Source organism: Mirounga leonina, unplaced genomic scaffold (genome assembly GCF_011800145.1).
Source record: "Mirounga leonina isolate KUSES-001 unplaced genomic scaffold, KU_Mleo_1.0 Mir_169, whole genome shotgun sequence".
In the NCBI taxonomy this organism is placed as follows: domain Eukaryota; kingdom Metazoa; phylum Chordata; class Mammalia; order Carnivora; family Phocidae; genus Mirounga; species Mirounga leonina.
Window position 1 is genome coordinate 21,985,813 of NW_023270431.1, and position 27,786 is coordinate 22,013,598.

The 27,786-nt window shown below is 41.3% G+C and overlaps 2 protein-coding genes across 2 annotated transcripts in view; one reads left to right on the forward strand and one right to left on the reverse strand.

Annotated features, from left to right (window-relative positions):
• Positions 1-1,118: 1,118 nt before the first annotated feature.
• On the reverse strand, positions 1,119-6,015 carry RPL24 (ribosomal protein L24). Its single transcript, XM_035015298.1, has 6 exons — positions 5,902-6,015; positions 5,702-5,777; positions 5,046-5,156; positions 2,636-2,772; positions 2,182-2,245; positions 1,119-1,241 (listed from the first exon to the last, which is right to left on the reverse strand). The coding sequence occupies exons 1-6, from the start codon at positions 5,904-5,906 to the stop codon at positions 1,161-1,163; spliced, it is 474 nt and encodes a 157-aa protein (XP_034871189.1). The 5' UTR covers positions 5,907-6,015; the 3' UTR covers positions 1,119-1,160.
• Positions 5,666-27,786, forward strand: part of CEP97 (centrosomal protein 97) — a 41,216-nt gene continuing 19,095 nt past the window's right edge. The window contains exons 1-5 of the mRNA XM_035015297.1: positions 5,666-6,235; positions 21,196-21,371; positions 23,586-23,728; positions 24,340-24,498; positions 25,523-25,624. Of these exons, the coding sequence (XP_034871188.1) occupies positions 21,329-21,371; positions 23,586-23,728; positions 24,340-24,498; positions 25,523-25,624 (447 nt within the window). The 5' untranslated portion in view covers positions 5,666-6,235; positions 21,196-21,328. The remainder of the gene's footprint in view (positions 6,236-21,195; positions 21,372-23,585; positions 23,729-24,339; positions 24,499-25,522; positions 25,625-27,786) is intronic.

A 27,786-nucleotide genomic window follows, 5' to 3' on the forward strand; every position in this document is an offset into this window, starting at 1 on the left:
TTAAAACTGATTTTACAAATATTTTTAGTTTTCAAGTCCCCCAAAAGGACTATTCTATTTATTCCCAACACCTAGTACAATGCCTGAATTTAACATCACCTAGACAGAACAATAATTAGTTCCATCACCTTGGATGGAATGTAGGTGTGTGTGTGGAGGGGGCGGGATATGTGATTTTTACCTTCACCTAAGTATTCTATGTGTAAAAATGTTTCTCAAACGAGGATGTGGCTTGTTCACTGTTGTCTTCCAACTTGGCAGCGTGGTACACAAGATGATCTACTTTCAACGAAGTGCAAGCCTAGTCTTTTTTTTTTTTTTAATTTTCTATGTACTGGGCGCCTGGGTGGCTCAGTTAAGCGACTGCCTTCGGCTCAGGTCATGATCCTGGAGTCCCAGGATCGAGTCCTGCATTGGGCTCCCTGCTCAGCAGGAAGTCTGCTTCTCCCTCTGACCCTCCCCCCTCTCATGTGCTCTCTCTCGAATAAATAAATAGAATCTTTAAAAAATTGTCTATGTATTTATTCGAGAGAGAGCACAAGCACAGCAAGCGGGGACATGGGGGGGTAGGGGCAGAAGCAGGCTCCCTGCTGAGCAGGGAGCCCAGTGCAGGGCTCAATCCCTTGACCTGAGCCAAAGGCAGACACTTAACTGCTTAACTGACTGAGCCATGCAGGCACCCCAGTGCAAGCCTATTCTTGGCATAAATTATTACTCTTCCTTATCACATTTTACACACAAGTATTTCTTGAACATCAGGCTACTGTTTTTTTGCAATTTTAACTATAGTTCTAATTTTCAGCTCAACAAACTATCTTGGAAATTTGTAAGCAAATATTCTACTCAGGTGCTAATGAAGTTGTACTCTTCATTTAAGCTTATTTTCTGTAAGCAAGAAGAGATTAATAGTACAGTTGAAGTTTTAAGCACTTTTAACTCAGCTATCAACTAATGGTAAGAGGTGAAGTACCAGTGAACAAAAGGCAAGCCCAATACAAAATGTGTCTACCACGGAAAAGGGTAACTCACCAAGAAAATAATTCATTAAAAAGATTTAGTTCAGCTATTACATGTAGGCCCAATGTTGTGTTTTGAGAATAAAAACCACCACCACAATCTAGTTATAGTCAGATATTTATTTAAAAATCTGGTCCACCAACTTAGCGTTTTCCGCCAACTCGGGGTGCAGAAACCTTCACAGGCTTCACAATCTTTTGCTTAGGTGCTGCCTTCGTGGGAGCCTATAAAAAGATAACATGTTATGTGGCATTATTCCATGCAACTTTTTAAATCACCTCTTTCGGGCGCGTGGGTGGCTCAGTTGGTTAAGCGACTGCCTTCGGCTCAGGTCATGATCCTGGAGTCCCTGGATCGAGTCCCGCATCGGGCTCCCTGCTCGGCAGGGAGTCTGCTTCTCCCTCTGACCCTCCCCCCTCTCATGTGCTCTCTCTCATTCTCTCTCTCTCAAATAAATAAATAAAAATCTTTTAAAAAAATAAATAAATCACCTTTCTCATGTCCAGATTCTCTGTGTATTCTAGGTTTTCCATTATTTAACTACATTCCTAATATTTTTCTTAGAAGTTACCCTCCCCGAGAAGTTTAAAGTCCACTTCTATATATGTAAATGAAAGACAAAGATACTGTCATAGAATGGAGGGGTTAAGTGAGGAGACACAACTAAATGCAGTGTGGGATCCTGAATTGTATCCTTAGAACAGAAAAAGGACATTATTAGTCACCTGAGATCAATGGCTTTGAAATTTTACTATGGTTATCTAAACTGGTAACACTGAGAAAAGCTGGGCAAACTCTGTACTATTATGGAAAACTTTTCAAAATAAACTTTAAAAACAAAAGCCACCTTTATTTTCTCCTTTCCCAATTTTTGTCTGGCAGAGGGACCTCTGAAATCACACACCCAGAAACCAGTTATGAACATCATTTTCATTGGAGCCTTGCACTAAATTTCTTAAAAACTTGAAACTTTCATTAACCAAATTAACCATTTGGATTAAAAATAAATTTTCCTTTTATTAATCTATTTTTAAATAATCTCTATACCCAACTTGAGCTTGAGCTCACAATCCCAAGATCCAGAGTCACATGCTCTAACGAGTAAGCCAGCCAGGGCCCCTCCTGTTATTTTAAATAAGAAATCCAAGACAATCTTACAATTACCTTAGCAGCAGCCATGGCTGTCTTTTTAGATGCTTGCTTAGCCTTTTTTGCTTCCTTTGCAGCCCTGTGGAGTTAAAAATAACTTAAGGTAAAGTGTTTTACTCCTTAAGAGCGCAGTTTCGTAACAAGGAGCTAGTGTTTTGGGAAAGAATTATCTATTCCTTCCCCATTGCAATTATTTGTATAAATCCAAAGGGTTTGTCAATAAATGTCATTAACCACCAAGTCAGCTTAACATAGATTAGAAATTGTAGCTTTAACTGCATACAGAATTTCAACAAATCATTAAGTATATAATATATTATAAACTTCTGCAGTATTTATGACTGGCAATTTCTTTATAGACTCAAGTATCAAAACACAAAATAACATCAAATTAGATTCCTACGCCTATATATGCAAACAACATAATCCATCCCAACAGTTGAAATGCTCATAATGAAGGCTTCCTCACCTGATGGCCTGTTCTCGTTGTGCCTTCCTAACTTCAGGTTTCTGATTCCTCTTGGCCATTATATCAGCAAGAGATGCACCAGTGATGGCCCTCTGGAATTTAACTGCACGGCGGGTTCTTTTCTTTTGAATTTCTTCCTACAAAACAAAAAGATGGGAGTGTACTTATAAGCCTTGCTTCATGAACATGGGAAACACAATCTTAAGATTTTATTTATTTGTTTTGGTGCACTTAGGCTGCTACAACAAATACCAGACCAAGCACCTGATAAACAGCATTTTTTTAATAAGGACACTATTCCCATTCCTGAGGGCAGAGCCTCCCAAAGGTCACACCTCTTAATATCATCACTTTGGGGGTTAGATTTCACCATCTCAATTTTAGGGGTATACATTCAGATCATAGCAATATTCAACAAAAATAATTCATGCAATCATTTGAAAAGATATAAAGAATATATGTAAAATACTGCAATAGGCAGTAATTTTCCAATTATAGATTGGTTAAATTCTCTCACAAATCCTGGCCATTTTTTACTACTTTAAAAAGACAAAAGTCAAACTCTTTGAAGATGGTACTTCAAAAGTGATTTAAAAAAAATTTGAGAGAAAGGGGAGGGGCACGTGTGTGGCAGAGGGGGAGGGAGGGAGAATCCGAAGCAGGGTCTGTGCTCAAGTAGGGCTCAATTCCACAACCCTGAGACCATGACCTGAGCGGGAACCAGGAGGTAGACGCTTAACCCACTGAGCCACCTAGGCGCCCCACTTCAGAAGTGATTTCAGTAAGACTTTATAGTAAACAATTTACTTCTGGAAAAAAATTATCAAATCTCAACTCACCTATTTTATTTTTACCTAAAGTACTGTCAATGGAAGAAATAGTCAATTGGAAAATGATTTATGACAGGAAAGCTACTGAGTAGTAGGGAATGTCCAGGATCAAGACAGTACAATTCAAACTTTTGCTAATAAAAGATACGTAACATTAGCCATCTTAAAGCATTTATTAAGTGTATAACTCAGTGGCATTAAGTACATTCACAGTGTTGTGTGCAACTACCACCACTATCCATCTTTAACTTTTTCAACATTCCGAACTCCACATCCATTAAATAAAAACCCCCACCACTCCTCCCTTCCCCTGCCCAGCCTCTGATAACCTCTACTTTGTCTTTATGAATTTGCCACTATAGGTACCCCATAAAGATGGAATCATGTAATATTTGTACTTCTGTGTCTGGCTTATTTCACTTAGCATAATGTCTTCAAGGTTCATCCATATTGGCTAGTTACCAGCTTTTTAAAGCTGAGTAATATTCCATCGTATGTATATAACATTTTGTTATCTATTCACCCACTTATGGGCCATTTCCATCTTTTGGCTATTGTGAGTAACAGTGCTATGAACATTAGCATAGAAATTATCTGTGTTAAGTTCCTGTTTACAGTTTTCTTGGGTATATTCCTAGAAGTGGAGTTGCTGGATATAATTGCATTTAACTTTTTGAGAAACTGTGAAACCATTTCCACAGTGCTTGTAGCATCTCACATTCAGCAATGCACAAAGGTTCTAATTTCTCCACATCCTCGTTAACACTGGTAATCCCCCCACCCTGTTTTTGGATAAGGACTATCCTAATGGGTGTGTCAAATCTACTTTTAAGTCAGAAATAAATGTTCCCTTCCTCTGAACTCTCACAACACCTAGTGATGTCCTTCACCCAGGTGTTCACTAAAATATTCCAAGCCTCCTGAATACGAATCCTACTGCCATGGCACTAAAACCTTTCCTCAAAAATCTCCATCAAGGGCGCCTGGGTGGCTCAGTTGGTTAAGCGACTGCCTTCGGCTCAGGTCATGATCCTGGAGTCCCGGGATCGAGTCCCGCATCGGGCTCCCTGCTCGGCAGGGAGTCTGCTTCTCCCTCTGATCCTCCCCGCTCTCATGTGCTCTCTCTCTCTCTCAAATAAATAAAATCTTAAAAAAAAAAAAAAATCTCCATCAAGCTAAAGAGCGCTTCAAAAAACATTCAGTCTTGAGAACTAGTATGCTGTAAGATTCCACTGATATCCCTTAGGACTAATCCTATAAACACACTCAAAACCAAGTTACCATGCTATTAATTTCTACCCACCGGAACCCCTTAATTCCACAGTGCCTTGTAACTCAAGTGTGCATAGTATAGTTTATCGAACTCTGGCAAGGGGATGCTTCCAAAGTTCAACCCGACATTCCTGAGAGCCGAGCCTAAGATGTACAAGGCGACTTATCAGTCATTTTCACTTCACTGTTTGATGCTTTACAGCTTAAGAGCGCTCACACAGACTGTCTCATTTACAATTTTACAGAGCTGCAACTGATAATCAGTTTAAACTTAAGAGCCCCACAGGATCAAACTGCATTTTACTTACCGACTGTCCCTTTTTGTGCTTTCTTCTGTAGAGGACAGTCCAGTTTATCTGCCGAGGATTCCTCTTGGAAAGGAATGCGGATTCGCATTTTGCGTTAAGAAACTGGAACACCTGCAGAAGCGAGTTCAAAGTAGTCACCTACTCAACGCAGGAGGCTGAGCTGGATCTCTTAGTACTCTAGTTCTCTCCCCTCACTGGGTCCGGAGACCAACAGGCTCGTGTCACACAACTGGCAGCGAACTGGGTGGCACCACCAAGGCCTCTGAGGTTTGTCCTGTCTTACAGAGAAAGCAGGGAAACCTCAGCTCGCAGCGCAGGAAAGGGCGGGGTATCGCATTCCAGGAGGCATCTAGCTCCGGTCCCTACCGGCAGTAAGAGGATCTAGTGCCCATAAAACGGCCACATACTTCGGTGGTCCATTTCTCGGCACATCTGAGTTACCCAAACTTCTCATCTCCGACCTGACTCACACTAGACCAAACCTCAAGAGCGGTTCACTTAGAGGCTTCTGATCCTAACAACCATTGCACACACGGTCCCCGAAACAAGCCTTGCAGGGACCAAGAACGATGCGGTAAAGGAACACGCTTAGCCCGAATTAGACCGGTCTCTCCTCTAAAGAGCACGAGCTGAGCTTGGGCGACGCGGCCTTTCACCTTCCCGTCGGTCCTGGCGTAGCGCCTGCCATGTCCGGGGTAAATCTTGTACCCACTGAAACTGCACAGCTCGACCCTGTAACAAAAAGCGAAAGCCCATTAGGGAGGGTGTCTGCGGCAAGGAGAAGCCAAGCCCAGGCCGCGGGCGAGGTGCTGTGCCCGAAGATGGAAGCGGATTGGGGACTAGGGCTCTTGCTCACTTCATAGCGCCGGCAGCCGAGAAGAAGGAAAGATGGTGAAGAGAAAGAGAGCATCATGGGAAGAAGCCTTATAAGGCAGTAGGGCAATCTCCTCCCCCAATTCCCCTCTCTAACCCCGGCGCTCGGTGATGACGTCTATCACGGCGGCCTCCTTCCTCTGGAGGAGGAGCCAGTTCTGGGAGCGAGAGAAAAGTTGACTGTAGTTTAGGCAGGCGAATGGTTGTTTTCTGAGTCCTTCTTGCTCCCGCGCGCGGTCAAGTGTCCTAGAGCCATCGTCCTGCTGCACAGAATGTGAACTCTATGTAGTTTAGTGACCTACAGACAATACCCACAGGTAAAACTTAAAGTCACATTTTGCTTTCTGTGTTGGCCCATTTCCTCAACCAGCAAAATTAAATTTTAATCGTTTCATCTTTGGAAAATAGTAATGACATCTGAACTGTCTCCCACGCCTTGCTAATCGAATTGTCCATGACGGTGCCTTACATTAATTATGATTAACGTTCATTGAGTTCTCTTTCTGTGCCAGGAATTACGCTAAATCATTTACATACATTATTCAGTTTACAAAATCCCTATTAAGTAACCGCTGAAGCACTGCAAAATGGCAACTGCCTGTCTGGGAAGAGCTAGGTTTCAACTTCTAGCTTATTGCAGCCAGGGGCGGGTGGTTGCACAGAGAAGGGCAAAGCTTTTGTCTGTGGGTTTGGGAAAGGGAGCTCTGGCCAAGCCCACTGGGAGAGCCAATGCTTCAATCGCTTGAGCCCTTATGTAACGCTAGAAACTAGCATATGTTGGGAAGTGGCAAGAGATAATCCTTGAATTGTGTGTTGGCGTATTTGACTAGGAAACAAAATGTAATGATTGATTAATGCTGCCTATAAAAACTGCTCACTTAGGGCGCCTGGTGGCTCAGTCGTTAAAGCTCTGCCTTCGGCTCAGGTCATGATCCTGCAATCACAATCGAGTCCCGCATGGGGCTCCCTGCTGGGTGGGGAGCCTGCTTCTCCCTCTGCCTCTGCCTGCTGCTCCCTACTTGTGCGCGCTGTCAAATAAATACATTAAAAAAAAAAAAAAAAAAAAAACCCGTTAAGGGCGCCTGGGTGGCTCAGTCGTTAAGCGTCTGCCTTCGGCTCAGGTCATGATCCCAGGGTCCTGGGATCGAGTCCCACAGCGGGCTCCCTGCTTGGCGGGAAGCCTGCTTCTCCCTCTCCCATTCTCCCTGCTTCTGTTCCCTCTCTCGCTGTTAAAAAATAAACAAAAAATCTAAAAAAAAAAAATCGTTAAAAAGGATCTTTTAGTAGGTAGTTGAAAAGATTTGTAAAGTCTGATAACGTGGCTGAGTGATGCTAAGAAAGCTGTACAGTTATGTTGGAACCAGTCTCAAGAATGAGTTAATGGGCGCCTGGCTGGCTCAGTCAGTGGAGCATGCTACTCTTGATCTTGGGATTGTGAGTTTGAACTCCACCTCGGGTGAAAAATAAAATAAATTAAAAAAAAAGAATTGATAGAGATCAGCATGGAATTGAAAAGCAAGGAGGAGGAATTTGACAGTCTGACCAACTCTGACCAGCTTTTCAGAATACCTGGTATACTTGGAAGACATTGTCTAAATAGACTATAGGCAAATGGATGCCTCAGGCTTCCATGGCTTGGTGAACTTAGTCAACTCTGACACTCTGTATAGTTCTCTTGGTTTTAAATCACTGCTGATTAATGTTTGATCATTAAAGAAAAAAAGAAAGAAAGAAAAAGAAAGAGAAGAAAACCACCTGGCTTCCACAGGCTCCAAGACACAGCTGGATATGAGTAGAGGATGGAGCGAAGATTTATAAGCAGGAATTTGGTACACAGAACCCCAGAATTTATAGTACCTTCCCAAGCATTTTAGGAAGATTTTATTTTATTGGTCTTCAAAATTAAGTTTGGCCTGAGTAGCTCTGTGGAGGAAAAGCAGAAAACCAGATCTTAGAGATTTAGCTCTTTTACTCTTTCTTAGAGGGCGTTCTTGAGCTGGCCTCTCAGGGTTCTTTGTAACACATTGTGTGTATCACACCTTAAATTGTGCTCAAATACTCTTAGAATAAGAAGAAGGTATACAGAAGACCCTAAAAGTATTTTATATAGTGTCATAAGACACAGCTTCCAACACCATCCATAAATTTTTGGTGACTTTATCCTTACATTCTCTTTTATTTTTTTATTTGGAGTCTAACACAGGGCTTGAACTTACAACCCTGAGCTCAAGACCTGAGCTGAGACCAGGAGTTGGACACTTAAGCAGTTGAGCCACCCAGGCACCCCATTACATTATTTTTTATAGGAAAAAGGCTCAGCTGTCCTTCCTTCTCATTTATTTTCTTACGGAGCAATACCGAACCAAAGTTGGCCTTCTTCTCGGCCTCCTATAGCTCCTGAGAACAGAGCATTCTTCTGTTCATTGCTTCTTCATCTTTTACATATACTTACTTGCTGTATTAGTTTTCTGTGGTTGCTGTAACAAATTACTACACACTTGGTAGCTTAAAAGTTCAGAAATACATTCTTTTGGTTCTGCAGGCCAGAAGTCTAAAATGAATAACATTGGGCTGAAATCAACAAATCCTTGCTCTAGACTCTGGAAGCTCAGTGGCAGAACATGTTTCTTGCTCTTCTGTTTCCACTCAGATAAACCCTCTTGAATTCCTATCCCGTAGAAACTATGAGGTCACAAATGTTTGTTGTTTTAAACTACTATGTTTAGGAATACTTTGTTGACGTAGCAATGGATAGTTAATAGAGGAGGTAAGGAAATTGTGAAGATGAGAACTTAGTGAATAATGATATCATTTGTCAAAAAGACAGATAAGAGAAAGGAGCATGTTTGTGGGGGAAAGGGCCAATTTTGCAAAGTCAGGGCTCCAGATGCCTATAGTACATTAAGGTGGTGGTGTGTTTTAGGAAGTTAAACAAGTTCAAAGGAGTGTTTGGAATAGGATATATTTTAAGAGTAATGGACATATAGGTGATAGAATATGTGTGATGATATCACCTAGTGTTACAGGCTGACTTCTTTGGAAGCATTTCCTGAGACTGGGTTTAGGATGCAAGATGTTTATTAGGGGGCGCCTGGGTGGCTCAGTTGGTTAAGCGACTGCCTTCGGCTCAGGTCATGATCCTGGAGTCCCGGGATCGAGTCCCACATCAGGCTCCCTGCTGAGCAGGGAGTCTGCTTCTCCCTCTGACCCTCCCCCCTCTCATGTGCTCTCTCTCATTCTCTCTCTCAAATAAATAAATAAAATCTTTAAAAAAAAAAAAGATGTTTATTAGGGATCAAGTCCTGTGAAAGGAGAGGGGAGAAAGCAATATGAGGCAGAAGTTAAATAAATTACTGGCCCGACTAAACCTGTTATCCCCAGCAGGAGCTCTGGAACAATTATTGCCTGTCAGAGTATTCCATGTTTGGCCAAATAATCAACCCATTTATACTACCACCTTATCACCAGATGTGTGTTGCCCCAGAGAGATCATGACCCAAGTAAGGTGGTTCTCAGTAGCTGAGCCAGATCCTACTGATAGGTGGGGATGCCAGTGACAATGATCAATGTCCACTGTTTGGCAGCAAGCTCTTGCTTGAAGAGGGATCTGGATATTGCATCTCTGTGTCTACCACCCCCAGAAAGAGTGACTAGAGTGAATCAGCAAAAAAGAATCCAGAAATACCAGTATTTAAGGGACAAGGGAATGGAGGGAAAATCATCTGAAGAAGGCTGAGCAGATGAGGTCAAAGGAAATAGAGTCCATGATAGTCACTTCAGAGAAGCCTATGGAAGAGTTTTGACAGTGCTAAAAGCCACATAAAGTTCCAGTAAGACAATGACAGGACTGTAAACATGAATGCCTTTGGAATCACTCAGCCCCCTTTTTAGTGTTTCTCCCCATAGCATTCTCTTCTCAGGTGTGGGAGGGATGTGCCTTTTTAGAATCTACCACCATAGTTCCTGGAAGGCTGGTTAATCTGAAGACTTTCAGGCATTGACTTCAGGGAAGGCTTTGAAAGGAATGCCTAGTAACTAGATTAGAAAATGACTAGGTTTAAAAACTATATGGCATTAAAAACTATGAAGCTTTCTTTAAAATTATGAAGCATTAATGGGATACCTAGCTGGTTCAGTTGGTAGAACATGTGACTCTTGATCTTGGGGTCATGAGTTCGAGCCCCACATTGGGTGTAGAGATTACTTAAAAAAAATAAAATTATGAAGAATTATTAAAATTAATAATTATGAAGTATACTTTAAAATCTAAATCTAATCAAGTCTTCATATATCTAACCACCAATTATATGATATATAGGGGACAGAAACATGTGAAACAATTCCACAGGGATGCAACTGGCATCTGCAGGATGACTTAACTTCTTCAACAATATGTGAATTGAAAGAAAAAGAGAAATTAGAGCCTATGGATAGGACTATCTGCACAAATAATTTTCAGGACGCAGTGTAAAATGAAAGTGGGACCCCCTTTTTCAAATAGCAGGATAAAGGTATAAAATATTAAGCTGTTTCCTTTCTTCAGTAATCTATCTCTTGACATTTTATGGTGTTTTTTTCATTTGCTATTTAATGTCATGCTCCCTTAGGCAAGGACATTCGCTAGGGATGTGCAGCCCCTCACAGGTGCCCAGGGACCTGCCTTGTGACTTGATGCATGTACTGGAACACACGAGGCCCAGCCATCTCTTGGGTTGCCCCTACTGTGAGGTTCTGGACCAACGTGTTATGCCCCCCCACCCTGGGGGTGGTGGTGAGGGAGGCGCTGTCAATCTGGCCATCTCCTTACACTGTATTCCTGGCCTAACCCACAGAGAATGGGCAGTCCCCTGGGATGTGTTATGTACCTGGGTCCTGGATGGGGGTGGGCATCAAGCTGCTTGCAGAATGCACGGCAGCAAACTGCAGAACCAGCCACTCTCCAAACCCATCCCTAGAAAGTGAGGAAGCAGCATGAAGTGGACCCACCGTGAGCTGAGGCTTCAAGCCCCAGGCACATGCCCTATTATTCCCATTGTACTTCACTTACAGAACACAGATTAAAAAGATACCATTATCGCTAACCCAAACAGCAAATTCAGGGTATTAAACCCCAGGTGTGGGATGCTCCTGAGTGTTAGGCCCTGTGCGGCTGCATTGGTTGCACAACTTGAATTTTTTTTTTTTTTAAGATTTTATTTAGGGGGCGCCTGGGTGGCTCAGTCGTTGGGTGTCTGCCTTCGGTTCAGGTCATGATCCCAGGGTCCTGGGATCGAGCCCCTCATCGGGCTCCCTGCTCGGTGGGAGGCCTGCTTCTCCCTCTCCCACTCCCCCTGCTAGTTTTCCCTCTCTCGCTGTGTCTCTCTCTGTCAAATAAATAAAATCTTAAAAAAAAAGATTTTATTTATTTGACAAATAAATAAAATAAATTCTTTTAAATTTTAAAAAAGATTTTTATTTATTTGACAAATAAATAACATCTTAAAAAAAGATTTTATTTGACAAAATCTTCAAAAAAAAGATTTTATTTATTTATTTGACAGAGAGAGACACAGTGAGAGAGGCAACACGAGCAGGGGGAGTGGGAGAGGGAGACGCAGGCCTCCCGCCCGAGCAGTGAGCCCAATGCGGGGTTCCATCCCAGGGTCCCGGGATCGCGACCTGAGCCGAAGGCAGACGCTTAACGATTGAGCCACACAGGCGCCTCACAACTTGAATTTTTCTTTAAAGATTTTATTTATTTATTCATAAGATACAGAGAGGGAGAAGCAGGCTCCCAGGGAGCCCGATGCAGGACTCGATCCCAGGACTCTGGGATCATGACCTGAGCTGAAGGCAGACACTTAACCGACTGAGCCACCTAGGCGCCTAGATTAAAAGAAATTTAAGAACTTCTTCAACCAATTGCAATGTATGGGTCTTATTTGAGGCCTGATTTGAACAAACACGCTAGACAGACCTTGGGGGTAATTTGAATACTGATTGGATTTTTTTTTTTTAAAGATTTTATTTACTTATTTGACAGAGAGAGACACAGCGAGAGAGGGAACACGAGCAGGGGGAGTGGGAGAGGGAGAAGCAGGCTTCCCGCAGAGCAGGGAGCCCGATGCGGGGCTCGATCCTAGGACCCCGGGATCATGACCTGACCCGAAGGCAGACGCTTAACGACTGAGCCACCCAGGCGCCCCAACAGTACATTTTAATATCATCAAAAATCAAACCAGGGGGTGCCTGGGTGACTCAGTCGTTAAGCGTCTGCCTTGGCTCAGGTCATGATCCCAGGGTCCTGGGAAGGAGCCCCAACTGGGCTCCCTGCTCGGCGGGAAGCCTGCTTCTCCCTCTCCCACTCCCCCTGCTCGTGTTCCCTCTTTCGCTGTGTCTCTCTCTGTCAAATAAGTAAATAAAATCTTAAAAAAAAAAGTGTTCTTATATTTCGAGATACATACTAAATATTTATAGATGAAATAGCATGATGGTTGGGATTTGTTTTAAAATGAGAGAGCAGCCAGTGGGTAAGGGCATGGATGAAAAAATGACCAGGGACCGGTAAGAGTTGAAGCTGGTGTTGGGTAGGAGAGTTCATTAAAATAGTCTGTACATTGTTATGTACTCTTTTATTATTTTTTATTATTTATTTATTTATTTATTTAAGATTTTATTTATCTATCAGAGAGAGAGCACAAGCTGGGGGAGCTGCAGGCAGAGGGAGGAGCAGACTCCCCACTGAGCAGGGAGCCCTACATGGGGCACCCAAGCGTCCGACTCTTTTAAATACTTTTCCCTAAAAAAAGTTTCAATTATAATGTGCTTTGGGATAGAAAGATTTAAGTCCCACAATTCAATCCTGGAAAATAGGTAGGGTAAGCACCATTTGTATTATTCTGTAATTTAAAAAAGTTTTTAAGTAAAAAAATACTTTAGGGGCACCTGCTCAGTTGGAAGAGCCCACGACTCTTGATCTCAGGGTCATGAGTTTGAGCCCCACATTGGGTATAGAGATTACTTAAATAAATAAAACTTTAAAAATACAGGGGTGCCTGGGTGGCTTAGTCACTTAAGAGCTGTCTTCAGCTTGGGTCATGATTCCAGGGCCCTGGGATCAAGCCCCACACTGGGCTTTCTGCTCAGCAGGGAGTCTGCTTCTCCTTCTCCCTGCAGCTCTGCCTGTTTGTGCTCTCTCTCTCTGTCAAATAAATAAAATCTTAAAAAAAAAAAACTTTAAAAATACAGGGGCGTCTAGGTGGCTCGGTTGGTTAAGCATCTGACTCTTGGCTTCTGCTTAGGTCATGATCTCAGGGTCATGGGATCAAGCCCCTAGTTGGGCTTCAAGTTCAGTGGGAAGTCTGCTTGAGATTCTCTCCCTTTTCCTCTGCTCCTCCCCCCACTCCTGTGCACTCTCTCAAATAAATAAATCTTAAAAAAAAAAGTTAAATACTTTATACAAGAACAGCAGCTGTATTCATAATAAATACAGGAAAACATAGGAAACAGTGCAGAGCCCCATCAGTAAGTGAACACATAAGCAAACTATAATATATGTTTATACAATGGACTACTACACAGAAATAAAATGGAATGAGCTTTTGATTTACACATCAACATATGAGTACCAAAAATATTATGCTAAGTGGAAGTAGCCTTACCAAAAAAAATGCCTTACTGTATGATTTTATATATATCAAGTTCTACATCATACAAAACTTTTTTTTTTTTAAGATTTTATTTATTTGACAGAGAGAGACACAGCGAGAGAGGGAATACAAGCAGGGGGAGTGGGAGAGGGAGAAGCAGGCTTCCCGCCCAGCAGGGAGCCCGATGTGGGGCTTGATCCCAGGACTCTGGGATCATGACCTGAGCCGAAGGCAGGTGCTTAACGACTGAACCACCCAGGCGCCCCGCAAAACTAACTTTTGATGGGAAAAAATCAGAACAGTGGTTGCTTCTGGGTGGGAAGGGAAGGATTGAGTGGGAAGGTATACAAGAGAACTTTCTGTGTAATGTTCTATATCTGTTTAGGTTTTGGGTTAACTACACAGTTTGTCAAAACTCAGGGAATGTTCCAGGGTGCCTAAGTGGCTCATTAAGTCTCAGGTCCTGATCTCAGGGTCGTGGGATCAAACCCTCCTGCCCCTCTCCCCCCACCACCGCCCTGCATCAGCTCCCCCCACTCAGCACTGAGTCTGCTTGTCCCTCTCCCTCTGCTCTTCTCCCCCACTCAAATAAAGTCTTAAAAAAAAACAAAAAACCACAACATCTCAGGGAATGTTCATGAAGATTTGAACATTTCATTGTATATAGATTTTACTTTAAAAGAAAGGAAAATAAATATGTATTGAGTGCTCACTGTAGAATTCTTTCAAATTTTCTATATATTGGAAATTTTTCCATAAGAAGATGTTGGAAAATAATTAAAGGGAGCCATCTTCTGGAAGAAATTGGTATTACCAATTGGCTCAAAAATGCAAGAGGAACAAAACATCGTGTTTGTTATCGTTCAGTATGCATGTAGTAACTGCTTATTATTTTTCATATATTCTGTTGGTTCTCACTCATGTACTCAAGCTATTTTCTTTGGCTGGAAATCTTTCCTCCCTTCCACTGGCTAACTTCCTATTCAGATTTTACTTCATCTAAAACAGGTCTGGGGCACCTGGGTGGCTCAGTCGTTAAGCCTCTGCCTTTGGCTCAGGTCATGATCCCAGGGTCCTGGGGTGGAGTCCCGCATCGGGCTCCCTGCTGGGCGGGAAGCCTGCTTCTCCCTTTCCCACTCTCCCTGCTTGTGTTCCCACTCTCGCTGTGTCTCTGTCAAATAAATAAAATCTTAAAAAAAAAATACTGGATAGAATAATAATTAAAAATAATAAAACAGAGGTCTGCAAATAGTAAATATTTTAGGCTTAGTGGGCTAAGAGGCAAGATTGAGGACATTATGTAGGTATTTATATAACAAGAAACAAATTTTTACAATATTTTCATTGATGAAATTTAAATATAATCAAAGTATTGAGTATGAGTTTTTGTAAAACAAAGAGAAAAGAGTAAATGACTTCATTTTCTACTAAAGAGGAAAATGAAATTCTTTTTGGGAGAGGTGGAGGGTAGACAAAACGAATTTTAAAGCCTTTCTGTCAGTGTTCCATAGTAGTGGTTGGGGGGGGGGGTCTTTTCATTTAGAAAAATTTCAGTCTTGACCCTGAGCTTAAAAAAAAATCCTATAGGGGCACCTGGGTGGCTCAGTCCTTTGAGCATCCCACTCTTGGTTTCAGCTCAGCTCATGATCTCAGGTTTGTGACACTGAGCCCCCCCACTGGGCTCCGTGCTTAGCAGAGAGTCTGCTTGAGATTCTCCCCCTCTCCGTCTGCACCTCCCCCAGCTTGTGCTCCCATGCTCTCTCTTAAATCAATCAATCAATCAGTCAATCAATCTTTTAGAAAATCACAATAAAACATCAAATGCTGTGTGGTAGGGCAAATCAGATATTCAGCTGCTAATTCTGACAAGAATTCATGGACTGACAGCAAATGAAGTCCATGAGAACAAATGAAGTTTATTGTTAACACTACTGGTTCAATAACACCTGGTAGATTCAAATGTTTTCCACAAAGTACCTGTTGACTGATAATACAATGATGTTATAACCATAGAATTTAACACCTTACATTTTCACAAGTGTTGTAAATCTGTTAAGCTGAGCCTTTTTCTACTTACGTGAGTTTTAACACATCATAGCTGATTTCACTTCAGGTGTAATCAGTTAGTGTTTTCTCAACTTCTTTAAAAATATTCTCATCTGTTTCATGCAGGCTATTCATAGAGGCTATTCTTCAGTCATTTCAAACATTGACTTTCTGAATAAACAGGCACAAATAAGCTGTATCAATAACACCTGTCCATTTATTAAGAGCCATGGAAAACATTAAAAATAATTTTCCTTCACTAAATAATTTAAATTGACTATCAATGCTTTTCACAGAGCTTTAATACTTAAAGCAGCTGTTCTTACCTAAAAGCAAATGGTCTTAAACGAGTTTATTTTTTCTGGATACATTTCTTAAGTGACTGCAGTCAAACATCATTTAAAGTAAATGACATTCCTTGCTTGGCTAATAAATGAGCCACTTGAAAACTCACTTTGGTAGCAGGCTTCCTTTCTTTTTTCTTTCTTTCTTTGAAGAAATTTTACTATGATGAGATCTATTAAATTTTTCTAACTTTCTTGATTGATTGCTGTGATTTGGGAATATTGTGATGGCTGGTTAGTCTGGTAATATATTGTATTCTTTAGGCACAGATAATGGTTATTGCATAATAAACATAATGCTTTGCAGTGAATTTGATAAAATAATCCACATCTAACTGTATCTTAAAGATGGACTATTTTAAGTCTAGTTTTTTCTTTTTTTTGTTTTGCTTGATAGGTATATGTTGGTAATAAAAATAATAAAATGTCACAGTATGGTGATATGCATGGCACTTGAAATGGTGTCAAGTAAAAATGTGTTCTGGTGATTTGTAGTATGTAGCAGCAATCTGAAGTGGTAAAATGACACATATGGTCTCAATTATGAATACTCTATTGTTCTGTCAATGCAGCCATAGACAATAGGTAAATAAGTATGGCTGTATTCGAAAAATATTTTATTTATGGACACTGAAATTTGAATCACATATAATTTTATGTGTCATAAAATGTTACTATTCTTTTGTTTTTTTTCCAGCCACATAAAATGTAAAAGCTGTAATTAGCTGTAGACTGTACAAAAGCAGGAGGTAGGGGTGCCTGGGTGGCTCAGATGGTTAAGCGGCTGCCTTCAGCTCAGGTCATGATCCCAGGGTCCTGGGATCGAGTCCCACATCGGGCTCCTGGCTCAGCAAGGAGCCTGCTTCTCCCTCTCCCTCTGCCTCTCTCCCTGCTCATGCTCTCTCTCTCTGTATCTCTGTGCTTCAGATGAATAAATAAAATCTTAAAAAAAAAAAAAAAAAGCAGGAGGTAGAGTGGATTCAGCTTATAGGGCATAGTTTGCCAACCCCTTGTAGAGAATATCTACATAAAGTAGACTTTTGAGTTTATTATTTTATTTGAAGGGATGAAAAGGAATTTGTGATTTTCTTCATAACATTTTCTTTTTTCTAGCTTTCTTTTTTCTTTTTTTAAATTTTGAGTAGGCTCCATGCCCAACTGGGGTTTGAACTCACAACTCCGACATTAAGAGTCACATGCTCTACTGACTGAGCCAACCAGGCACCAGTTGGGAATTTGTGTTTCAGTTTAAAGAGATTGTTATTCATATTCCTTCTGTATTATAGACTTTGTGTTGTGGTTAAATATGAAAATCATAGTGATTTCAAAATTTTAAAAGTACAATTTTAGAAAAGAAAAAGCTAACATTTGCATTCCTCAGCTTATCAATATACTTTATATATTTCTGCTTGATATTATCCTGTCAACTGGAAAGGAAGAAAAGGTAAAAAATTTTTAAAGGGTATGAGATGGCCAAAAATAAATCACAGGGAGATTTTTTTTTTTTTAAGATTTTATTTATTTGACAGAGAGAGACACAGCGAGAGAGGGAACGCAAGCAGGGGGAGTGGGAGAGGGAGAAGCAGGCTTCCATGGAACAGGGAGCCCAATGCGGGGCTTGATCCCAGCACCCTGGGATCATGACCCGAGCCAAAGGCAGACGCTTAGCAACTGAGCCACCCAGGTGCCCCAAGATGAGATTTCCTGTTTATATTCTTGCTAGGACCTGAACCCCTGCCCTACACAGGGTTTAAAATAATGTATGTCCTCCTTGTAACTGTCAAGGAGTTAATGATTTCTTTGGCGTCTTCCAGCACAATAGATAACATCTAAGGAGTGACTAGGCGAGGTCATCATGAATGTTTTCCAAGACTACTGACTCCAGGCACCTTGACACCAAGACCCCTGCCTCCAGGGCATAAGTGGCTTTTGGAGGACACCTGAGTACTTGCCCTTGTTTTGACCAGTTCCTAGATGCTGACAGGACATGTACCACTGACCACTATCCTCAGTAAAAACCCAGACTCCAAGCAAAGAGGAGACTCATTCTCCTTTTCCTTTCTGAGTCTCCCAGATGCTCCATCTGTATCTGCTCTCTCTGTATCTTCAATAAACTCTGCTCTCACTTCCTCTCAGCTCATGTTTGATTTCTTTCCTACACGAAGCCAAGGATCCTGTTGGCTGGTCCTGTGGGACCCTCTCTGGGTCCTCAGACCCAGCCAGTCTGCATCATTAAGAGCTTTGCCGTTTTAAAACTTTAAAACTTCAAAGTTATTATTACATTTACTTTTTTAAAATATAAGCTCTCATCCTAATCAGAAAACCTCTCTTGTTTTATCCAGATATATTGCACTATCCACAAACATTGTTCTAGTTTCCCGTCTCTGTGTTATCTAAACTTGTATATAATGCTCTCCTGAGCATTAAGGTTAAAGGTTACCATCCACTATTACAACAGTCTCCTTCCTGCCACTGTTCTACTATTCAATTCATCCTTGTTATATGAGCAGTTTAACCTTCTAAAACACAAGTTTCATTTTGTCAATCCCTCACTCAAAAACAGCAAATGCAAATTAGTGGAATGAATGGTGAGAGGTAGGGTGAGGCCAGATAGATTATGCTGGCCCTCGAAAGTTGAATTACAAGAGTAAAGTATTTGAGGAAGGGATTAACATGATAAAAGGTGTTTTACTTAGATCTTGCCTGTAGCAGTGGGCAGACGCCTTAGAGATGCAGGTTATGAGTCAGGCTATCAGCTGTTGCAGAGATCAGGTACACTGTGCTGATAGGAAGGAAAGTGTTATGGATCCTAGGTCTGACCAAAACAAAACAAAAAACAAAAAATGCTATCTTGTTGAGAGGTTCATAGTGTTGGTTAGTAGAATCCTTTGATTTGAGCTTGCAAGGTTTAACATATATACAAGATGAGACAATTTAGTTACAGTGTAGCAATTTGATTTTAGATGTACAAGCTGTATCTGAAGCACAAGAGTTTCTGAGGTGTGATTTTAAAGGTTGCTGGTTCACTTAGGATGTGGGACCGTGCCCAGGAACATCTGGCCACTCTTTTATGGATCCAGGATTATACTTAGTTGACTCCATAAAAGGAATACTTTCCTCTGGATTCTAGGTCAGATGAACCAGACAGGATTCTGGTTCTGCTATTGCTATAAACTTGCAGGAACCTGTGCTCCTCTGGTGCCCTCTGAGCTTCCAGGATCCCTCTCCCAGGTCATTATCCTGCAAAATTGGAGAGAACTGTAAATGCTTTCTCCCTCCCTGAGCTAGAGACTCTCCTCAATCCTCACCGGATATTCCAGGGAACAAAGCAGGAGGCAGTATTCAAACTTGCTTTGTTCTTACACCTATATAGTAAGATTGTGCTTTCTAAATAAGGGACCTCGGGGCGCCTGGGTGGCTCAGTTGGTTAAGTGACTGCCTTCGGCTTGGGTCATGGTTCCAGGGTCCTGGAATGGAGCACTGCATCGGGCTCCCTCCCTGGCGGGAAGCCTGCTTCTCCCTCTCCCATTCCCCCTGCTTGTGTTCCCTCTCTCACTGCCTTTCTCTCGCTCGCTCGCTCTGTTAAATAAATGGATAAAATCTTTAAAATAAATAAATAAGGGGCCTCTTTGTTAGATGAGAAAGATTCCTAGTCTTAATTAGGAAATTTGTCTTCAGAATAAAACAGTGGGAAATAGAGTGAAAAAAAGTTAAGTTGTGCGAGTTAGAGGAAGACAAATGCCATATGATTTCACTCATGTGGAATTTAAGAAACAAAACAGATGAACATAGGGGAAGGGAAAAAAGAGAGGCAAATCATAAGAGACTTAACTATAGAGAACAAACTGAGGCTTGATGGAGGGGAGGTTAGCAGGGGAATGGGTTAAATAGGTGATGGATATTAAGGTGGGCACTTGTGATGAACACTGGGTGTTTTATGTAAGTGATGAATCACTAAATTCTACACCTGAAACTCAGTTTTTTAAAAGATTTATTTATTTACTAGAGCGAGAGCAGGAGGGAGGAGCAGAGGGAAAGAGAGAGAATCTCCAGCAGACTCCCCACTGAGCATGGAGCCCAATGCGGGGCTGGATCCCAGGATCCCACAATCCCAAGATCATGACCTGAACCAAAATCAAGAGTCCCTCAAACGACTGAGCCACCCAGGCACCCCTACACCTGAAACTCATTTTACCATATATGTTAACTAATTGGAATTTAAATAAATATTTGAAATAAAAAAAGAGTTAAGGGGAGGTGTAGTCACAGAGATCAGAGGAGAACCCATAAAGGAGGAAAAGTTCACAGGATCAAGGGCCTGGAAATCTAAAAGTGTGAGTTAATGGACTTTCCCAAACCACGAATTGTCAGAGATTTTGTATATTGCTGTTTCAGAAAGAGGGGAGTTCAGAATAAAGATTGCAAGAGGGAACGGAGGCATGTGTAATAGAGATTGGAAGTTCCCTTTGTACATTCTGTCCTGCTATTAGGTTAGTCTCTCACTTCCCGTGAGAGCAGCTTCATTACCAACTGACCCCATTTGCAGCCAATGCTAATGTCTTTTCATCTACTTCTGAACTGTCTAGTCTACCCAACTTTTAAGCCCTAGCTCAGTTTCACTTCCTCCTTCAAGTCTTCTTTGAAAATTATTGTTTCCATTTCTTTCTCCATTCGCTGAGATCTTGTGTTAATAGTTACAATCATACTAGTTAGCAGGTAATAGTTATAGCAAAAGTGTGAGCCTACTTCCCTCGAGTTAGGCAGTGTAATTTTTGAGTTTGGAGACTATACTGTAAAATTCTTTTGTATATTCCTTGCAAAAATTCTAGGTTCATACTTATTAGATATACCCTCAGGTCTAAAGTTCTGTTAAATATTCAAGAACCACTTAAAAATACTGTATAAAACCTTCTATCCGAGAATGCTTTAAATTTTCAAGTTGAAATGTATCCATTTTGACTATCTTAACAAGATTGCCCAAGTCATTCCTATAGCAGAGCAGAAAACTCAACTTCCTCATTATTGTCAAAAGGGACAGCCACGTTAGAGACTTGTAGCAGTGAGCGCTGAAATTCGATCTGTATTAAATAGCGACCTTATAATCATCTCAATGGTAAAAGTGTCAAATTTCACAGACACCTAGAAAAGGGAGCGAAAAGATCATCTAACAATAGTTTGCTTATCTGTCAGATCAGGGAGTTCACCAGGGTTTCTAAACACACTGCGGCTCAGATTCTAACCCGAGTTTTACGTCATTAGACGCAGGCAGCCAATTGGGCCGTCCGGTTGCCGTGCATCCTGGGAGCTGTAGTTTCCGGCTCCCTCCTCCTGGCTCCAAACTCCACCGAGCAGCTGGAGGACGGTTGCTTGGTATTATTAGCAAGCGAGAAGTATGGCGGTGGCGCGCGTCGACCCGGCTTTGCCTCCTGGAGAAGGTAAGGCGACCCCCCCTTGAATCCCAAAGTTTACTCCATGGAACTAAGTTAAATAGTTACCTGGTGGAGAAAAGAAGTCTGGGTTTAGGGGTGCAGTTCTGTACCAGTTCTTTTGATGCGGGCTGTGGGCGTCGCGGAGCCGCGCTGCCCTCTGGGAATTGTAGTTCCCGGGTGCTGTCTAGCTCTGCGGCCTTACGGAGAGGGCCGAGCTGGGGACTACATCCCCAGGGTCCTTCGCGCGGCCGGGCGCCTTGGCTCCCGCGCTTCTGAGGCTGCCTGGGTGGTGGGTTTCGGACTGCGGTGGCCTTTCTTGGATTTTTAGTTTGAATTCTGGATGCCCAAGTGAAAATTGCCGGATCTCCATCTTTCGCTTTACGCGTCTCCCTTATCCTCTCGGTTCCTATCACGTTCAGGAAACCCTCTCTCAAACATACCTCCTAGACTGACGTTAAACCCTTTTTTGGATGTGTTCGGTGGCCGTGGTAAAATTCAGGGTGACCGAGAGTCCACAGATATCCACCCCTTGTTCTGCAGACCAGGTTTTGGGATCGGGTTTGGTCGCTACCCAGCGGAGCGCGGGGTGTGGGTGCTTCTGTGGCCGGGAGTCGCCGGGCGTGAGCCGAGCTCCTGTGTTTTGGTTACAGCTCCGAGGCTCCGCAGCAGCCTTCTGGGTCGGGGCCCGGGCTGAGGGTTGAGGCCTCTCTCCACAGCTTAGACCAGGGGGGTCATTATCTGGGGGCCCTGACTTCTTGGTGGGGGTGAGGGGGATCGATGGTTCTAAGAGGTGTGTCGACCCCGTGGAACTGTGTGCAAAGACTACATTTTCCTTGGACAGTACACAGCTTTCACCAAATTCTCAGGGAATCCCCATGATCACCCCCAAATTCTGGCATCCATTAGACAATGAAAAGACGTTGAAACCTTTCAGGAGAGCAATCTCGCATAATTATTTCCCACAGTAATCTTAATCTGGGTATACATTTGAAATTGGCAGTTTCTGTGGCCCCACCCCTTTTTGATATCGGCTTCTCTTAAACTCCACCTCCTCAGCCCACCAAGGGAACTTACTGACAATAATAGCAGTAAACATTTACAGAGCACTTTTTATATGAGCCAGACGTTGTTCTGAGTGCTTTTTTTTTCTTACATGATCTCATTTTCTCTGTAGAACAACATTATAAGGCAGATATTATTATCACCCTCATCTTGTAGAGTGGAAAATGAGCCCCAAAGAGATCTATTACTTGCCCAAGATACCACAGTGGTTATTGGCGGAGCCAGGATTTGAACGTCTGTGAAACTAGATTATTGAGTGCGGTATGCCAGGAGTGGGGCTAAGTTTTGTTCATATGGTTTCTGTTTTCATCCTCACCTCAATTTAATTAATTAGGTGTATTGTTCCCATTTTGTAGATAAATTAACTGAACTATACATTGATTTTAAAAATAATTTGGGCACTTTAGGATATACTGGTAGTTAGGTTGTAAGCAGGTTGATCTCTATCAAAAGATTAGTTCCGTTTAAAAAAAGACAATCATTACTTAGCCACAAAATATGGAATAGTTCTTATTTATTTACTTATTTGTTTATTGAGAGAGCGCGCTTGCGCTGTCTATGGGAGGGGGTTGAGGGGAGGGTCAGAGAGAGAATCTTTTAAAAAAAAAATATTTTATTTATTTATTTGACAGAAAGAGAGAGCAAGAGAGGGAACACAAGCAGGGGGAGTGGGAGAGGGAGAAGCAGGCTTCCCGCTGAGCAGGGAGCCTGCATTGGGCTCCATCCCAGGACTCTGGGATCATGACCTGAGCTGAAAGCAGACACTTAACGACTGAGCCACCCAGGTGCCCCAAGAGAGAGAATCTTAAGGGTGGAGCTGACGGGGGGCTCCATCCCTGGACCCTGAAATTATGACCTGAGCCAAAATCAAGAGTTGATGCTTTAACCGACCTCCAGTAGTTCATATTTAAATGTGAAGAATTCCAAAGTATTATTGTGAGCAGAATATCACAAATTTCTAGGTGTAATATGATATTTCGGAGGGAAAGTGAACAGTTTCAATCTGTGGTCATTTAGAACTTGATTGCCTTAATTTTTAAATCTTGATATTTATTATGTTCTAGTGTTTTCTAACTCTAAATATAGAGATTTTATTAATATAATTCCATGCTCAGCTTTGTATTTGTGTTTTCTAACAATTTCTCTTCTATCTTCAAGGATCAGTGGTCAACTGGTCAGGACAGGGGCTACAGAAATTAAGTCCAGACTTACCCTGTGAAGCTGATATTCATACTTTGATTCTGGATAAAAATCAGATTATTAAATTGGAAAATCTTGAGAAATGCCGACAATTAATACAAGTAGGTATTGCCATCTGGGGGAAATAGTTATATATGTTTATTATTTTACAAAACAATAAAATAACCTAACAAAGAGTAACTCTGCAGGCCTAGAAAGCAGTAAATCTTATCTTAAATTTTTACATGACAATTTACCTTGAAGGTGAACACATGTGCTACATTTAAAATTGACTAGCAAAAGAAGCATTTGTTAAAAAAACAAAACATTTTGTGTTGGCAAAGCGTTGTGTTGTTAAGATAACCTTTTACATCATGATGAAGGTAAAGAGTTCATTCATTCATTCTGTTAGCAAATACTTATTGGGCTCCTCTTATGTATCTGGCACTCCTCTCAAGTAGTTGCTCTGTTAAAAATGTTTTCTCTTGAACAGTTGGAGAGGGTCTGATTGCTCAGCTTTACGTATATTTTCCATTGCTTAGGAACAACCTAGAACAACAGCAACAACAAATAGTTACACTATAGAGTATTTAGATAAAATATGTGAGAAGTTCAAATTGGGTTTGTATATTTGGGAATGTTTGGCCATATAAACAAATCTTTTTAACCACCCTCATGTGAAAGTAATATGCATATTTTATTTCTAAGAGAATGATATGTTTTCTTTCCACAGTTGTCAGTGGCTAATAATCGGCTGGTGCGAATGATGGGTGTGGCCAAACTGACCCAACTCCGGGTGTTGAATTTGCCTCATAACAGCATTGGCTATGTGGAAGGGCTGAAGGATCTAGTACATTTGGAATGGCTGAATTTGGCAGGAAATAATCTCAAGGTGAATTGTTTCTTTTTTTTAGTAGTTGCGTTTTCTTTTTTTAATTTATAAAAGTATTCACTGTAAAAAAAAACTCAAGCAGTATAGAAATAAATAGAATAAAAAGTGAAAGTATCTACTCCCACTTCCCAGGGATAATTTTAGTTAACATAAACTGAAAAAAAAAATTTATTTTGACACACATATGCAGTATAATATTCCTGCTTCCATCACTTAGTAGCTCTGTATTGTTGTGTAATAAATATCTCCATGTCTTATTTTTTGATATGTTAGATGAGTGGACTCAAATGATATTAATAGCTCACTTATTTTTTTTTTTAAAGACTTTATGTATTTGAGAGAGAGAGAATGAGAGAGAGAGAGAGAGCATGAGGGGGGGAGGGTCAGAGGGAGAAGCAGACTCCTTGCTGAGCAAGGAGCCTGATGCGGGACTCGATCCCGGGACTCCAGGATCATGACCTGAGCCGAAGGCAGTCGCTTAACCAGCTGAGCCACCCAGGCGCCCAATAGCTCACTTATTGATCAGTTAATTTATGCTAGGTACTGTTGTATGCACCTTAACTGTATTAACTCATTCAGTGTCATGACAGCCTATGAAGTAGGTAAAAAATCATTATGTCTATTACATAAATGAGAAGCTGAAGTACAGAGAAGTAAAGTAACTTGCTTAAGGTCACATAGCCAGGAGTAGCAGAGCCAGGATTTGAATCCATGCAGTTTGACTTCACTCTTAACTTATAAACTCTATACTATACCAACTGTCATGTGTTATCACTAAGGTTTTTTCAAGCTATAAATATCTGGGATGATATGATCCTCTCCTCTCGGGATAATGAAGGTAGAATCTTGCTATATAACAATTTACCAAATTCTGTTATTACTACTTCCTCTTTCTCTTGATAAATTCTCCTCTGCTTCCAATAATAAGCAGAGGAGGCAGGAGACTCAGCTATGAGGAACTAGGGAAGAATTTCATTTTTTGATTTTGTGTACATGAACTAGTGTGATGCTTTTCTTGTGATAGGTCATGGAACAAATCAGTAGCTGTGCAGCTCTACAGCACCTTGATTTATCAGACAATAACATACCCCAGATAGGTGATCTATCTAAATTGGTATCACTGAAGGTAAGTGTGTCATTTCTGACATTTTCTTGTCATTTCTGAAATTTTTATGTCATTTCTGAAATGTTATACTAATTTTATACTAATATACCAAAAGAAAGTGATCTGATTGGCCTAAAATCAGCCTATTCTGTATGGAGAACAGATTGTGTACATTATGATAAAATTTCTGTTAGAGCACCAGAAATTAAGTATGCAACTCTTTGTTTTTAGTTTCTATAATTGATTTATTTTAACTAGAACTGGTCATTGTAGTTAAGGTTAATTCTTATTTGTCATCTATGAGCATAATGAAATCCCCTTTATGCCCAATCAGCCAACACTAGCAGCTTTAGCTATATAATATGTAACATGTTGGTAAAGTTGAGAGTGATCATTCCTGAATTTGAGTTTGTTTTTTTGACACTTGGGATTGCTGTTTTTTGAGTAAAACGTATTACTAAATTTTCAAAAGGAACTTTAATTTAAAAAGTAAACCTGTAGCGTATAGCACTTTTTATGGAGGGGAATTTATCATGCAATCAGGTAAGTAACAGTTGCAATTACAGCTTCAAAAACATGTAGGCTTTTTCACATTTTTGCATCATTGGATATCATTAGTATCATATAACTCATTAAGCCTTAGAAGCAGTATTATTAGATCAACTTTCCCCACATCTTTAGCATAAATCATTTTTAGCAATAATTACTCTAAACAATCTGATGTGTCCAGATACTAAGAATTCTGATGAACTACGGATTTTTTTTTTTTCTGGAATGATTATTTTATCAGAATCCTGGGTATTAAAAGCCTTCAGTTATTCTTCATTGTTGTTGACTTAATTTGAGTCAACCTCATCTGCAAGTAGCATATTGTTCCTTCCTTAAGCTTTTAGTTTTCAAGAGAATACAGTTGTAAATTATAGGTTGTGGGTTACCTCTTTCTCTTTTGGAAAATTTGCTTTATATGTGATTTATTTTATTTTATTTATTTATTTGACAGAGAGAGAGAGAGCACAAGCAGGGGGAGCAGCAGGCAGAGGGAGAGGGAGAAGCAGGCTCCCCGCTGAGCAGGGAGCTTGATGCGGGGCTTGGTCCCAGGACCCTGGAATCAAGACCTGAGCCAAAGGCAGATGCTTAACCAACTGAGCCACCTAGGCGCCCCTATATGTGATTGTTTTAATGAATGTTTTCTTTTACTTTCCTCACCCATTATTTTGCGTGCTTCCTTTTTTTTTTTTTTTAAGAGAGAGAGCATGTGAGGAGGGTGGTAGAGGGAGAGGGAGAGAGAGACTCTTAAGCAGGCTCCACGCCCAGTGCAGAGCCCATCACAGGGCTTGATCTCATGACCCTGAGATCATGACCTGAGCCGAAATCAAGAGTCAGACACTTAACCAATTGAGCTACCCAGTTGCCCCTTGATTTTTTTTTTTAAGATTTTATTTTTTTTAATTTTATTTTTTTAAAGATTTTATTTATTTATTTGAGAGAGAGCGAATGAGAGACAGAGAGCACAAGAGGGAAGAGGGTCAGAGGGAGAAGCAGACCCCCTGCTGATCAGGGAGCCCGATGCGGGACTCGATCCCGGGACTCCAGGATCATGACCTGAGCCGAAGGCAGTCGCTTAACCAACTGAGCCACCCAGGCACCCTAAGGGCACCCTAAGATTTTATTTTTAAGAAATCTCCACCCAGGGCGCCTGGGTGGCTCAGTTGGTTAAGCGACTGCCTTCGGCTCAGGTCATGATCCTGGAGTCCCGGGATCGAGTCCCGCATCGGGCTCCCTGATCAGCAGGGGGTCTGCTTCTCCCTCTGACCCTCTTCCCTCTCGTGCTCTCTCTCAAATAAATAAATAAAATCTTTAAAAAAAAAAAAAAAAGAAATCTCCACCCAACATGGGGCTAGAATTCATAACCCTGAGATCAAGAGTCACATGCTGTACTGACTGAGCCAGCCAAGCACCCCTATTTTGATGTTTTAAAAGGAAATGAACAATATGTTGGAAATTGCTCAAGTTTTAATAATTTAAATCTCAAAAAATGCTATTTATTACACTAAGCTGTATGTTCTTGGACAAATCTTTAAACTTTCTTGAGCTTAGAATGTGGACATGAAAAGAGAGAGTTGGACCAGAAGACCACCTAGGACCCTTGTAGCATTAATAGTCTGCTTTGTAAGTGATGAAAA

Coding starts and splice junctions, on each gene's coding strand:
- RPL24 (XM_035015298.1), bottom strand. Junction 2,246..2,635: donor CAACGAGAACAGGCCATCAG/GTGAGGAAGCCT, acceptor TTAACTCCACAG/GGCTGCAAAGGAAGCAAAAA. Junction 1,242..2,181: donor CAGCCATGGCTGCTGCTAAG/GTAATTGTAAGA, acceptor ATCTTTTTATAG/GCTCCCACGAAGGCAGCACC.